Genomic DNA, 15,088 nt, shown 5'->3' with positions numbered 1-15,088 from the left:
GATGGATGTATTAAAGTTATACTTTCAAGGTGTGTGTGTGATGTCTTTATTGGGGTATTTTTTTAGTAGTAGTACTACAGGTACCAGAGGGCCCATTTTTCCGCCGCATGCTGGTACTTGTGGTTCTCCAAGTACCAGCTTGCGGGGGAGGCTTGCTGGGCCTTGTAGTACTGCTACTAAAAACAATATCAATCACTTTGAACAAAGGCTATCAGCCCCCCATCCGCAGCCCATTGGATGGGGGGGGGACAGCCTCGGGCTTCACCCCTGGCCCTTGGGTAGCTGGGGGGGGGGACCCCTTGATTGAAGGGGTCCCCACTCCCCCAGGGTACCCCGGCCAGGGGTGACTAGTTGGATATTTGATGCCACGGCCGCAAGGCACTGTATAAAAGTGACCCCCGGCTGTGGCATTATCTGTCCAGCTAGTGGAGCCCGGTGCTGGTTTCAAAAATACGGGGGACCCCTACGCTTTTTGTCCCCCGTATTTTTGGAACCAGGACCAGGCGCAGAGCCCGATGCTGGTTGTTTAAATATGGGGGAACCCCTGTCCATTTTTTCCCCATATTTCTGCAACCAGGATCGGCTCAAAGAGCCCGAGGCTGGTTTGCCTTAGGAGGGGGGACCCCACGCAATTTTTTTTTTACATTTAAACATTTTTTTTATTTTTTTTTACAAGGTGCACAATGAAGCCCAGCACGGATCTCTCAGATCCGGCCGAGATTCATTGTATTAAAGTCGGCAGTGTTTTACAAGTCACTCACGTAAAACACTGCCAAAAAAAAACGAATGACATCGACATCGGAAAACCCGAAAATGCAGAATACGGCAGCTTAGTAAATTAGTCGTAATCAATTCAATAAAGTTGCATATTTACACTTTCGATGTCATTCGTGATTGAACTTTGACCTCAAACGGGAAAATACGAATCTTAGTAAATTTACCCCAGGGTGTCTAACCATCAGTTCTTCTGAGCCTGGGAATCCACTCAGTTTTCACCTGTTCTACAACAGCACTCTAGACCAGTGACAAGTGCTGATCTGGAGCAGGGGATGGGTGGACAAAGAGCTGACCAGCAGCAAAACATTATACATGTTGAAAGAAGGAGTGTGCAACTGCGCACCCTCCAATCTTCCTATTCACCAGGTAGACTTGATGTTCTATCCCAAGATGGCTGCCGAGATTTCTACTGAGCATGTGCAGGAGCCATCTTAGAATGCACCTTCTATCTATAAATAAATAAACCAACCAACACAACTGCTTTAGTAACTGGGCTGTTCATAGTTTGAGTCATCCACTGGTGCGTGCCTATATATAACACTACAATATCAACACCTGCACACACACAATTTCCAACAATATACAGTATATTACCGATTTTTCGGGCAGTCCCCCGCACCCAAGTAAAAGTGGCTAGATCTCCCGCATCCCACCGGCTTCCTAGTGAAGAGGGCTGGATGAGGAAATTATACCCGGTATCTGCTACGCTGTATACAGGGGCAGGGCGAAAATTGCATCATTCAGCCCCACCTCCTGCCCGCGAATTGCAGCATTTTGCGTTGACAGGGGCAGGGCCTAGTGACTTAACAGCCCGGCCCCTTCCCCCTAGGTGGCCCAGAGGGTCTCCTCTCAGGGCTTCTCCCGGAGAGGAGTAACTGAAAGTAGGTAAGTATGAGTATATCGCACGTCTTAGCTGTCTCACTCCAGGCACAATAAGCGCGGCACTGTATATTTTGTTTATTATATTACTCTGTCATCGCTGTTTGTCTTTTCCAGAACTGGCCAACACCATCGCAGAAACTAGATAAAGGGGGAGATGTATCAAACCGGATGAAGAGCACAAGTGGAGGTGTTGCCCATAGAATCCAATCAGATTCTAGCTATCCGTTATCTAGTACATTCTGTAAAATGACAGCTAGAATCTGATTGGATGCTGTGGGCAACACTTCCACTCAGTAGCGGATCTTGCCATGGGCAAGCAGGATTGTTGCCCGGAGCACTGCTGTATCGTGGTCGCCGCCGCAAGATTCGCTACTGGTGCCGGTGTCATGCGGTGCGCGTTGATGTCATCGGTCTAGAACCGGCCCTGCTTCCACTTGCCCTCTTTAAAAGGTCAGATATATCTCACCCAAAGCCTTATCGCACATATTCTTTTATACAGTCACACTGTGGAATCAAAAATGCAAAATGTCAAAATGAAACTACTACTACTGTATAGTACTGTACTATTATAACAGTATAATGATTAGGGTTATTATATTGTGTTTTTTAATAACCAAAAAAATGAAATTGAGCTGCAGCGTATAATGTTACAAATATACAAAGCTATCACAATCTAAGGCTATAGTAATGTGTTATTATAATTGTGCACTAATGAATGTATGTATTTAGTAACCTACAAGCATAACAGTACACAGCTGCAATAACATGGGGAAGCGACAGTGAGCTATGGGTATGTTACATTATTACAGTAATATTCAGATGCTATATTATGCTACTATAACTGCACACTTATATAGTTATATAGGGAAGAAGTGCTGGACTTGTATAAAAGCTGTTGAAAACATTAACAGAAATGCAGACATTGTTGGCAGTGGATTATAACAATTTTTCCGGCCAGGTCTGGGAAACGTTCGTTTTATTACTCCTTTGTGCATATCCAGGTACCTGAGTGTTTCCATACTTTACTGTGCATGTTTCACTAATGCAGAAGAATAGGCATTAAACCCGCTCCATGCACCCAGACCTGTATGTTGTAATTGTGTATTCTGTAAAAATAACAGTGATAAGGCTGAATACTTTGGGACTCTGATAACTAATGTTGATCATCTGTAGGAGTGTTCCTGTTCTAGGAGAGCGTTCTAAGTATGCAACTGATAGATGCAGCCCTGGGATATGCAAATTGCGGCTCGTCACTAATCCAGATGCAGCCATCTTCTCATGGTGTTAAACGCATGCACAAATATTGTTGGACCGGTAAGGAAGGAAAGCAGTGGTGACATATTGCAGTTAGCGAGACTTAGATTAGCGCAACAAGCTTATGATCGATCGATTAGAGAATGATCTAATATAACGCTGTATTACTTTGTAGAAGTAACACTTAATTACAAGAATGTAAGATTACTTTCATTTTTCAATACAACTTTCATTACAATGGTTTCTTAAGTGAATGATTCTCTTATTGCTACATATGTTAACGTTAAGTTTATCTATTAATTTGAATGAAATATTAAAGTGTCGCCATACAGCATCATTTAGATAATAGGGAAGTCTTATCTTGCATATGTTGTGCATACTCAGATTTATGATGCCAGCTATCTGGATTGGTGAACAGTAGCAGTAAATGAAACAGATGTATAGCAATAAGAAGACATGGGGGGGAGATGCATCAAACCTTCCAAAAAGGACAAAAGTTGCCCATAGCAACCAATCAGCAATCAGCTTCTAGCTACCATTTATCAAGTACAGTCTATAAAATGATTGTTAGCAAATTGGATGCTATGGACAACGCTTCCACCAGTCCTCTTTATATACATTCCCCCCATGGCTCAATGAGTCTGGTTGGACCACACTGAGTGATGTCATTAATACTCACAGGTCCCATCTTCAGATCTTGCAAGATGTCATCGAAATACTGAAATTCAGAGATCTCCAGCTCCACTAGCTCATTCTTCAACTCCAATATCCGCCCCATTACTCCATCCAGAACCAGCCTGATCACCCGTCTCTTTTGAGGATGTGTTATCTGATCATAAGCTAACTCCAGGTTGTGGAAGATCTGCAAGTATCTGATATAAAAGGTCCCAAGCTGCTGGGCAGCTGCCATGCGATCCTTCTCAGGTTTAGGTGGCACAAGTGGCATCTCCTGCTGAAGCAGATGGCTCAGATCTTGTTGGGCTTCCACCCACATCTTGTTGTAGAACCTATAGAAGGAAGGAGTCAGTATGAACATGTTCTGACAATATGATTAGTTCCACAGAGCATCAAGGCGGGATTGATGAACCAGTAGTGTACCTATCCATTCTGCTAGTGACAGTATACTTTCACTGTACAATATGCAAGACAGTAGGTTAATAAGGGCTAAAGGATGGACGGCTCAGGGCTGCATTTGAGGTATACTCGATGGGGCAGCACGGTCGTTCACTGCCTCACAGCCCTCAGGTCATGAGTTGAATTCCTGACCAAGCTGCTATCTGGTTGGAGTTTTTAGGTTCTACGTGGTTCCATGGGTTTCCTCTGGTTTTCACACCCAAAAAACATACGGTACGTTAACGGAAATTCTGGGCAAAATAATATTTCTAGTATATATGTGGTAAGGAATATAGGGGGCAGATGTACTAAGTCTTGTAGAGAGATAAACTACCAATCAGCTCCTAACTGCCATTTTTCACAGCCTGTAACATGACAGATAGGAGCTGATTGGTTGGTACATTATCTCTCTCTTTATCACTTTCCAAGGCTTTGCACAACTGCCCCATAGAATATAAGCTCCAATGGGGCAGGGATTGATGTGACATACTGCCACCACCAACTGCCACACTGAGACATATAATGGTCATTACTATCAGGCACAGGTCATTTGTTACAACATCATGTGGGCAAGGTATTTTGGCATTTGTTGACATTAGAGTAAGGCTTTCCAAGCGCAATTAGTTTCTTCATCTAGTATCGTTTTCTTCATCTAGTATAGTTTTGCTGTTGGACTACATGCACAATGAGTGAGAGAGAATTAGCACAGCCTATTAAATGTTATGGTTAAGTAAGTAAAAAAAATAAAAAAAAAATTTTGTTTAGTAGAATCAATCTAAGGCTAATTGCTTATTCTGTAACAGTTGGCCCTTGAAATGGGAATATTAAAGCTGTAAACCTGTAATATGTATCTGATCATTACTTGTCAGCTATGGCTATTTATTGTATCTACAGTATATGATACAGATTTTCAGATGCACCAAACATCATGGAGAAGTGGCTGAAGTCAGGACGGATGAGGTCTCCCTCGGGAACTGGTGCTAGGAGAGAGCTCAAGAGGACTCCATTGAGAAAAGGAGGTGAAACATCTGGTCTCCTGGGACATCAGGAGTAAAGAAGGAGCCATACTCCTTATTAGAGACCACCCATTCCTATCTGCCCCGCCTATGTCAGATGCCCTGATGCATAGGGAGAAGCAGATTCATGCTTGCCCCCTCTGCCGCGGCATGCTGCTTTAATTAAACACTGTACATGGGCATACGTGGGCATATCTAGGTTCTAGGCACGTCTACATTCTCATCAACATGGTAAACAGAATAGACATTAGCAGAGAAATTCATTTAAGCAAGGGAGATTTTTATAAACCCACAGCGTGGGGATTTGCTATTCAATTGCAGGAGAGTAAATGAGAACAGTGATTTCTATAGAAATCACAGCTTCTCTGTTCACACACCTCCAGAGCAAGTCTGATTTTTCCTAAAATCATTATTTTTAGGATAAATCACCGGGACTTGCTCTGCCACCCTTGCGGCATTTCACGGAGGACTAATTAAGCAACTGGACTTATTAAGTAATTGGACATTTCCAATTAGCTTAATTAGTCTGCTATTACTCACCTTCAGAAGCGGTGTTACTCTCCTCCAGCGTCAGGATCCGGACTCCTGCAGCAGCGGTGAGTGTAATGATGTGTGTGTGACCCCCCCAAATCGAGTCCTCCAGCAGCCCCCTTCTCAGTTGGAAAATGCAGATTCAAGGTTTCAGTGATCGCTCTAAAGTACACTAAGCAAATAGGGGATGTATGAGTATGGCAGGTCCACTATAAGCTTTAAATTCACAATGTCACTGTACAGGCCTCTATTGTAAAACCACAACTGACTCCATATCCTAGTGACGTGAGGTGAGTCGAGGCAGAGCCTTTCCTGTCATACTCCAGTGAGTGTACACAAGAGTTTTGACTATATAAAGTATATAAAAAATGCAAAGACTATATTATAAATAGCTTCTTTGCATATATTGGGGGATATTCAATTAGTGGCGAATTTTCCGACAGTCGGAAAATTGGCACTTATTCGACCTATGTGTTATCAATAGCAATTTCGCCCATTTTTTAATCCATTTTCGACCATTCCTTTTCGGGGTTTTTTTTTTAGTTGAATCAGCATGGGCAAAAACAGACCTAAAAACAGGCAAAAACGCACGCAAATTCTACAAAACGCAGGTATCGACGGCGAATTCGCCGATCCGCGTGGTTTTCGACCAAGCCAGATTTTTTGACCAGTCGAAAAAATGGCACGGGCACTGAATAGGTCAAATGTAAATTCAACCTAAGAACAGGCGAAAAGTGCAATTTTTTCGACTGGTCGAAAAAATGGCACTAATTGAATACCATTGTGTGTAAAACTGGCTCTGGTACGAGCAGTGCCTCCCCAGCCATTTACCTCACTGCACGTCCCTATCATATCCATAGTATAATGGATAAGATAAGATACTAAAGGCGGGTACACACTATGCGACTGGGAATTGCCGGCAGTGAACGACTATATACAGTAGTTGAACAATATATATCGTTCAACAATAGAGTACTTACACACTGAATGTTATTGTTCAATGATAACGTTCAGTGACGTCACCGCCGGCATTCACGAACATGCAGCTCAGCCCGTCATTGGGCCTAATTCAGACATGATCGCTCGCTAGCGGTTTTTTTGCACTGCTGCGAGCAGATAGTCGCCGCCTATAGGGGAGTGTATTTTTGCTTTGCAAGTGTGCGATCGCATGTGTAGCCGAGCGGTACAAAAAAGGTTTGTGCAGTTTCTGAGTTGCCCAGAACTTACTCAGCCACTGTGATCATTTCAGCCTGTCCGGGCCCGGAATTGACGTCAGACACCCGCCCTGCAAACGCTTGGACACGCCTGCGTTTTTCCAACCACTCCCATAAAACGGTCAGTTGACACCCACAAACGCCTTCTTCCTGTCAATCTTCTTGCGATCGCCCATGCGAATGTACCCGTGCAACGCGCCTGCGTTGCAGTGCATACGTATGTGCAGTTCTGACCTGATCGCAGCAAAAAACGCAAGCGAGCAATCAGGTCTGCATTACCCCCATTGACGGGTTGAGCTGCATGTCAGCTCAATATTGGTGATCGCTGAACAACGTGCGGGAGTGCGCATCATTCATCAGTCACCAATATTGCCCCCATACACACTGGACGATAGAAGCCTAAAAATAAATGATAACGACATTTATGTCGTTATCGTTTATTTTTTAGGCTAAAATCGCCTAGTGTGTATCCCCCTTTAGATAATCTTCCTTCTGTGTATGAGTGTCATATAATGTGTAACATTACTGTAACAATAAACGCACGGTTCCTCTACATTGTATGTCCATGAAACATAAAAGTTGATCTCACTGCATTAAAATCCTACCCAGGTTCTAGGGGCCAGCCACGTTTTACCGGACATCTATTAGTGAAATGCCCCGGAATTCAAACCATACCAGTCGACCTTTGGTTAAGTAAGGATGGCATTGTAGGGGTTATGTCACGGCAGAAGTGTGAAGTTATTACAGGAATTGTGACGCGGCAGGGCCATGATGATGCGTTTAAACGTGAATCGTGACATCGACTGGCCGGTCTACCCGCATCACTGGGCTCCCAGGGATTTGCTCACTCTTCCGGGTGTCCGTGAGCACCACCTGATTTTTGTGAGCCCCCCAGATGATCCGGTAGCATAGGCAAGTATGATTCAAGCAGTCATTGTGTACATACTGTATATAGCATCTGTCATGGTTAATTATATGTTCCTGAGCAAGCAAAACAAAAACGTTCGCCATCAACACCATACATACCTAGAATTGATGTTTTTGCTTTTGAACTAAAATATTAAAAAGCAAAAGCTAATCTGTGCAGTTCTGGCACATTATTCACACCCACTTATCCTACAGATAAATGAACGTTGTATTTTGTTTCTAAAGACTCAGTATAGAGAACAATACGGTAATATTATGGCATTGTGCTATTGAGTTCACTGGGAGCACATGGCAGCTGCAAATCTCTGAACTGAATAGAGGGGGTGGGTGGAAGGGTTAGGGGTGCCAGGCATCCTGTACTGAGGTGGGGCTACGAATGCATAAGTGTAATGGGCTCCTAATCACCATGGTGCCCGCTTTTGTTCAGGGATAATAGTGCTGTTGGCACAGGTTCAGCTTAGAAGGTCTTTGGGCAGCTTTAATGGGCAGACTGTTCACCCTGCCAAATTCCTTGGTATTTGTGCTGTGTGGTTGAGACTCACGTTCGTTTCACCTTAACACGCCCTGGCAGATGCAGCCTCTTCCTGAGGGTCTTGGTAAATCTTTCACTGTGCTTGCCAGACAAGAAAGAACAGCCTACAAGATTCCCATTTCATCAGAGCCACAACTGTTCCATCTTGTTTAATATATCTGTTACAAATTGCTTAATTCAATCTAATCAAGTATATTACACGTGTAGCTGATGTGCAAAATACGCAGACTATGGGAATGAAAAACATTTGTGATCTCCATCTCCAGCAGGCATTTCATTTCTAATGTATGTAAATACACAACGGGAAAAAATGCAAAAGTTGGAAAACTCAATGGAAATATTCTTTCTTGGCGACGTGCATCGATTTACGAGCAGCTGGACCAGGTTTTACAGGTACTGTAATCAGATGAATTTGAGGGCCTACAGCGGGCATGGGGAAACGAGCTAGGGGTGCAAAAGATTGAACCGGCTGATGGGAAACGCTACAAGGACCTAATACTTCCTTATTTTTACACTGTAGGGGGTCATTCCAAGTTGATCGTAGCTGTGCTACATTTAGCACAGCTACGATCATTCACACTGACATGCGGGGGGACGCCCAGCACAGGGTTAGCCCGCCCCACATGTCAAAGCCGGTCCCCCACAGAAGTGCAAAGGCATCGCACAGCGGCGATGCCTTTGCACTTCAAGAGTAGCTCCCGGCCAGCGCAGCTTTAGCATGCTGGCCGGGAGCTACTCACCGCTCCCCGGCCCGCAGCGGCTGCGTGTGACGTCACGCAGCCGCTGCGGCCCGCCCCCTGTTCGGTCCGGCCACGCCTGGGTTGGCCGGACCACCGCCGTTCCGCCCCCTCCCGCCCAGCGATTGCCTCTGCCTGTCAATCAGGCAGATGCGATCGCAGCCCTGCTACGGCGCATGCGCAGTAGAGATCCGTTTGTTCGGCTGCGACAAACAGCAGCGAGCGAACGGTCAGAATGATCCCCATAGTGCATACAAGAGATTTCACTTTTGGGAATGAATTAGTTCACCCCTTTGTTGCGGATGATGAGTGGGAGGTCACCGCAGTGATGTCACTCATAAAAAAAATGCTAAAACTACTGCAAAGGAAGAGTGAGGGGGACTATGGGCCTGATTCAGACCTGATCACTGTTGTGCGCAATCGCACAGCGGCCGATTATCGAATGATTGCATATGCACTGCAATGTGCAAGCGCAACGCCAAGAAGCGTCAGAGTGGTGCAAAAATTTTGATCGCTAGGCGTACGCAAAAAGTGATTGACAGGAAGGAAGAGGATGTCTCTGTGGGTGGTAGCTGCGCATTTTCTGGGAGTGTCAGGAAATACACAGGCGTTCCCAAGCGTTTTCTGGGAGGGTGTGTGACGTCAGCTCCGGATCCGATCAGCTTGTTTCTATCGCACTGTAGAAGTAAGTCCTGGGCTGCGCACAGACTGCACTGACTGGAAAGATCATTCGATGGTGAGTTAGTTGCGAACGGATTTGCAGATGTCCGCTGTCTGGTGAGGTTTTCGCATGGCGTACACATGCATTCACACACTTGCACGGGGCGGATTTTCACTCTCTACGGGCGGCGACTATCAGATCACAGACCTCTGAAAATTTGCAGATGAGCAATCAGGACTGAAGAATTAGGCCCTATATGTCCTATATCTCCCCTATCATAGCACCTACAGAGATGGAGGACCCTTTGCTTGAAGGAAGGGACCTCCCCTCTTTCAAAGTAGGTGCCTCATAAAAGCTAGTGACTGGTGATCAGTGTAATCATGAGACACTGAATTAAAGAACACAGCGCAGAGGTATCAGAACACTAATGTTAAATGCTATACTCAGTATATCTGAATAGTACCATTAAAAATGATAAACCTTGTGGATCGGATAGATGACAATTCAATAAAAAAAACATTAAGGGGTATATGCAATTGCGGTCGAATTGCCGAAAATGTCGAAAAACGGGCCAGTTTCGACAGAAAAAAACTGTCGAATTTGATTCGACAATACAATACAGTACTTTTCGCCATTTCATTTTTGACTTTTGGCAATTCGACATTTTTTCAATTTGACATGTCTGCAATGTTAAAATGCGGCTTTTCGACAAAAGTATATTCAATTGAAGAATGTCGATTCGACAACAGTGCTTTTCGACAGTCATTTCATCAATTTCATTCCGCCTCATTTTTCTGTCGTGATCTAATAAATTTTTTTACAAATATGTTTTTTTTTGGTGCTTTTTTTATTGGTAATAGCATATCTATTTATATTTGAAGGGACTATCTACTTGGTTTGTCTATTTCGGAGCCACAAGTATTATTTAATGGTTTTTTAAAAGAATATTATTATTTTTTGCTAACTACAATAATATGGAGAGATCAGTGCATGTTTTTCAGTTGGAAGGGGTGTGAAATTGTTAAAAATCCTGAAAAAAAATGCGTGGGGTCCCCCCTCCTAAGCATAACCTTCCTCTAGCTCTTTGAGCCGGTCCTGGTTGTAAAAATATGGGGCAGAGGCTGGTCCCCTTACGCATTTTGCTGGCGTTTGGCAGCTTTATCAAAAGACCTTTGATAAAGCTGCCAAACGCCAGCGAAACGCGTAAGCAGACCAGCCTCTGACCCAGACGTTACAAGGCCACTATAAAGGACACTTCTGCAGCCATTCCATTCTTGGAGATTTCCAGTTTATGGACGTGGAATTTTAATAAAGGGAGAACCACCAATCATCCGCGTAGGATCGGAAACAGCAATTGGACCCTCGCTAGGTGGGATACCCGCCTAATCCACGAAGAATCTGGTAACTATACCAACAAGTTTGGACATATCTGCATATCACAGAATAAGGATCCTGTTGACAGTGTGACCGGTCACAAGGACACTATTAACATCAGGTGTGCCTTTACAAACAACCTATTGGGGTTCAGAGACTGGCTATAGAGGCTCTCTATTCATGGTTTTATTTGAGAACTATTTTTTATGTGTTTACAGTATATTATTAAATTGTTGTGAATTATTTTATGAAACCACCTGTTTTAGATTCATTTTGAGCGCTGTTTTTTCCTATTGTTGCAAAGAGAGTGAGCATGAGCCATGAAACATGCTGGGCGGACAATGAGACGCACATGTGCAGAAAGGACGCAGGACAGGTCCTGCCTACATCAATCTTATTAATGGTGACATACACAGCAGCTTTTACTGGGCTCAGATGCATTTTATGAGCATAACTAAGCGCTAGCAGATTACTGATCCCCCCCACCCCAATCTCTGATTTCTGACAGAAGAACACAGAGGTATTCAGAAAAGCCTGACTTACAGAGAAGTAAGGATAAACCATGGGGTGGGAAAGAAAGGGCCTTAGATGTGGGATTCCTGGCCAGGCCGGGAATGTGCAGCGTCCTCCTGATCCTTTTATGAATGCACCTGCTCTCACTCAGCCGTGTGAAGTAGTGATCTGTGCTACGCTGCTGCTCCACAGAGCATTTGATCCTGTCAGAGGGCGATATTTAATCACATAGCACTTATTAACCGAGCAGAAATATCCCCGCCCGCCAAATAAACCCCCTCAGAATATATATATGCAATATTATCTCAACGTCGGCAGCACCATTAGTTTTAGCCAGTATTTATTATCCACTATTTAGTCATTTACAAGGCATGGTTTTGCCTTGTAAATGACTGCCCCTTTAAAAAATAGTCCAAGTTCGGCCAGCAACCTGCACGTCTAGCAAACGCGGACTCCGTTACAACCGGCCCATAATGTCTGATTTGCACCTTGCTGCTTTTCAGAAAGAACCACCACTAACTGCTGTTTCCAAGAGCCTTATTTCATACCCCCCAGCAATTGGGAAGTCAAAATCGGATCCCCTAGCTCCTTCGACACGTGCGCCAGAAAAGAGGGTGTGGCCTTTGGAAGGGGTGTGGCCTCAAGGTACATCTGCCATTTTTGTCACTCTGGTTGTGTTCCCAGCGCTCCTCAAATAGCTGGGCTTCCCCCAGGCTCTCCTCCCTTCACTGTTTAGATGCCGTGTACATGTCATCCATTCAGTATTCACCCACTTATGTATATAGTGCAGCGGTGACCAAATGTTCCCCCAACCTCCCACCCACCCGCATTACACTGTAGATCTGTGATGTAGTTGCCCATAGCCTTTAGAAGTCTTTAGAATGTAAGCTCTCATGAGCAGGGCTCTCCTCCCTCATGTGCTTTTCCTTCTCTTACTTAGACTATCCTCTACTCCAGGGGTGTCAAACTCGTGGGCCGCATGCAGCCCCTACCGGATCATTCTGCCGTCCGCGAGCAGGGGTCCTTTTGTGGCCCTTTGGCAGGTCGGAACGGGGCAGATCTGCGTAGAAAAAAATTGATCAACTACATCCAACATCGGCACTGCGTGCGACTCAGAATCACGCCCTGTATGTCCCTGTTTTACAGCATGTATGTCCTGGTACATTGCAAATCAGTGACAAAAATAATAAGAGTGCGCCTAGATTTCCTCAAACGCACATATATTGAACTCACATCAATGACCTATGCATCACAAAATCAGTCAGCCTCCTTACTATTACAGAAACCTGGCTGACCCCCTCTGATACTATATCTCCAGCAGTTCGCTCCTACGGGGGGGAGGGGGGGGGGGGCTCTTTCTCAGCAACACACAGACAGGGCCATCTTTTCGTATGGGCTCAATGGGCTCTTGCCCAAGGGCCCTAAGAGTATAACGGCCTTAGGCTGATAGCTGAGGGTTTCCTCTTTCTGAGGGTACCAGATTTTTGAAAATCGTCCCTAGGGAATCTGAGATATCCGACTTCTAACTAGTGGTCCCCATCCAAGCCTGTTAATTGCTCTTCCCAGCCAGATATCTCGGGTTCTGTCAGACATAGAGTGTATCTGAGAGTGTACTCCAAAAGCTGTGACTTTCCCCTTTTTGTGTACACTGGCAGCGTGTCTCTACCATGCCCAAAACCATAGATATCAGCCTTCAAGCAGCTGGTCCCTCCTCCAGCTCCACACTCCTGGTATGCAGTTTTATAATTTCATTGGTGGATTGCTCTGGCTCCTAAACTCTGATCTCCAAGTCACCAGTATCTCCTGAAAGGTGGGACTATCTAAATTGTTATACTATTCAAAGCTAAGAAGTCTATATCCAGGAACTGAAGATATCTGCGGTCAAGCAAGCTGCCCTCCCACCAGCAAATGCTGAATATTAAGCCCACTGCACAATCCATCCCTCCCCTACGTACACACCCTACCACCTTGGAAGTCATGTACCAGGGCCACTTCATTCAGCCCAATGCCACTTATACAGTTTAGTGTTCTCCCTCTCGCCCTATCAGCGCAGTAAAGGAGTAATTAGCAGAAATTACTGCTCCAGGACCTACATGCTGAGCGGAAGATAGAACACCCTCTACCACCCATGGGACATTAAAGCTGCCGCTGATAGCACCCCCCACCCCTACCACTGGAGGATGAGTAGGGGGCCCAGTGCACTGCTGTGCCCAGGGGCCTACACTGCTGTTAAGACAGCCCTGCACACAGATATCCAGAAGTAGAGAAGGTAGAGGAGCAGGCATCCTACTTCCTCCATACTGCACTCGCTGGTCATACTCCAGAACCCTCCTTCTCTTTCTCTTCCTTTGAAGTCCACACTATCCATCTATTCTCTGCTCTACACCTTGGGGATTCCGGCTCTTACTGCCCCCATGTCCAGTTTCCAGATTCCATGACAAAGTTATTGCCTGGCTCATGTACAGTTAGTATTACCTATTCTTTGATCAGACTACTCTCATACTGAGTTCTACATTCCCAATGACAATCACACAGAGAGACAGTCTCTCCTGCCAAAAACTTAGTTCACTTCATTCTCCCAGAGGATTTAATTTCAGACGCACTGTGAGTCACAATCACTTGTCCTTGTTTTCTCCCACTTCTGCTCCATCTGTAGTAATTAAGGAGCAGTGATAACTCTTTCTCATATTTCTTCGTCTGTACCTCTGGCTGCTGCTTAACGCCATCATCCCTGTACATGTCTATGGGAACAGCCGCATGATTCAATTTAACAGACTGGCGTTAGCTATTCCCAGCAACGGGGACCCTGTAAAGCAGGAGAGGATTCGCTGGATCCCCTTCAGGTAACCCCACTATCACATACAGTACAGTACAAGCACAAAGTATGGTGTCCCACATTAAAATGATAATGTACTAGTTAAAAGCCAGTAAAAATGACGGACACCAGGGCCGGATTATAGGGGGGTGGTCGCTACTCACACAGAAGCTGCCCGGGTTTCTGGAGTCCTGCTGCTAGGAGCCGAAGCAGCTCCAAGCCAGTCTGGTGGTAGAAAACACCAGTTGCCACGAGCAGCTGGCTGGAAGGGTCTGGGCATGGCATGAGCGGGGTCTGGGAGGGGCGATCACAGGACACCGCCCCTCCGCCAGCACACAGTATATATAAAGGTGCCGAGTCGGTTATCTGCTTCCTCCTCACAGCATCATCTGCAGCCCCACTGCTCACCCCACACTGGTCTCACCCCTTCCTGCCGGAGTGATTCCCCTTCTCCCACACGCCACACATGTCCCTGATGCCTCTGCTCTGAGCGCTATGGGACCATCTGTTGGTTCCTGCATCCGTTTCCTGGTTACTGCTGCTACTTGTTGCCGAGTCCTGGGATGGCAAGTAAACTGGGGTTGCAGTATAGTGATTCTGAAGCACTGCTGCTCCTGACGCGGGACTCAGGAGATTAAGGGGTCTATTTACTAAGCCTTGGATGGCGATAAAGTCGCTGGAGACAAAGTACCAGCCAATCAGCTCCTATCTGCTATGCCACAGGCTGTGTTCGAAAAATGAC

At 45.4% G+C, this 15,088-nt stretch overlaps 1 protein-coding gene across 2 annotated transcripts in view; it reads right to left on the bottom strand.

Moving 5' to 3' along the window:
* The window catches only part of IQCA1 (IQ motif containing with AAA domain 1), a 292,671-nt gene that overhangs the window by 262,893 nt on the left and 14,690 nt on the right, over positions 1-15,088 (bottom strand). For both annotated transcript variants that reach the window (XM_063933216.1, XM_063933217.1), the window contains one exon: positions 3,593-3,920. In XM_063933216.1, the coding sequence (XP_063789286.1) occupies positions 3,593-3,920 (328 nt within the window). The remainder of the gene's footprint in view (positions 1-3,592; positions 3,921-15,088) is intronic.

The sequence above is a fragment of the Pseudophryne corroboree genome, chromosome 7, assembly GCF_028390025.1.
Source record: "Pseudophryne corroboree isolate aPseCor3 chromosome 7, aPseCor3.hap2, whole genome shotgun sequence".
Lineage (NCBI taxonomy): Eukaryota > Metazoa > Chordata > Amphibia > Anura > Myobatrachidae > Pseudophryne > Pseudophryne corroboree.
Note: the sequence above shows the minus strand (reverse complement) of the source record. Positions and strands in the feature narration are given on the sequence as shown.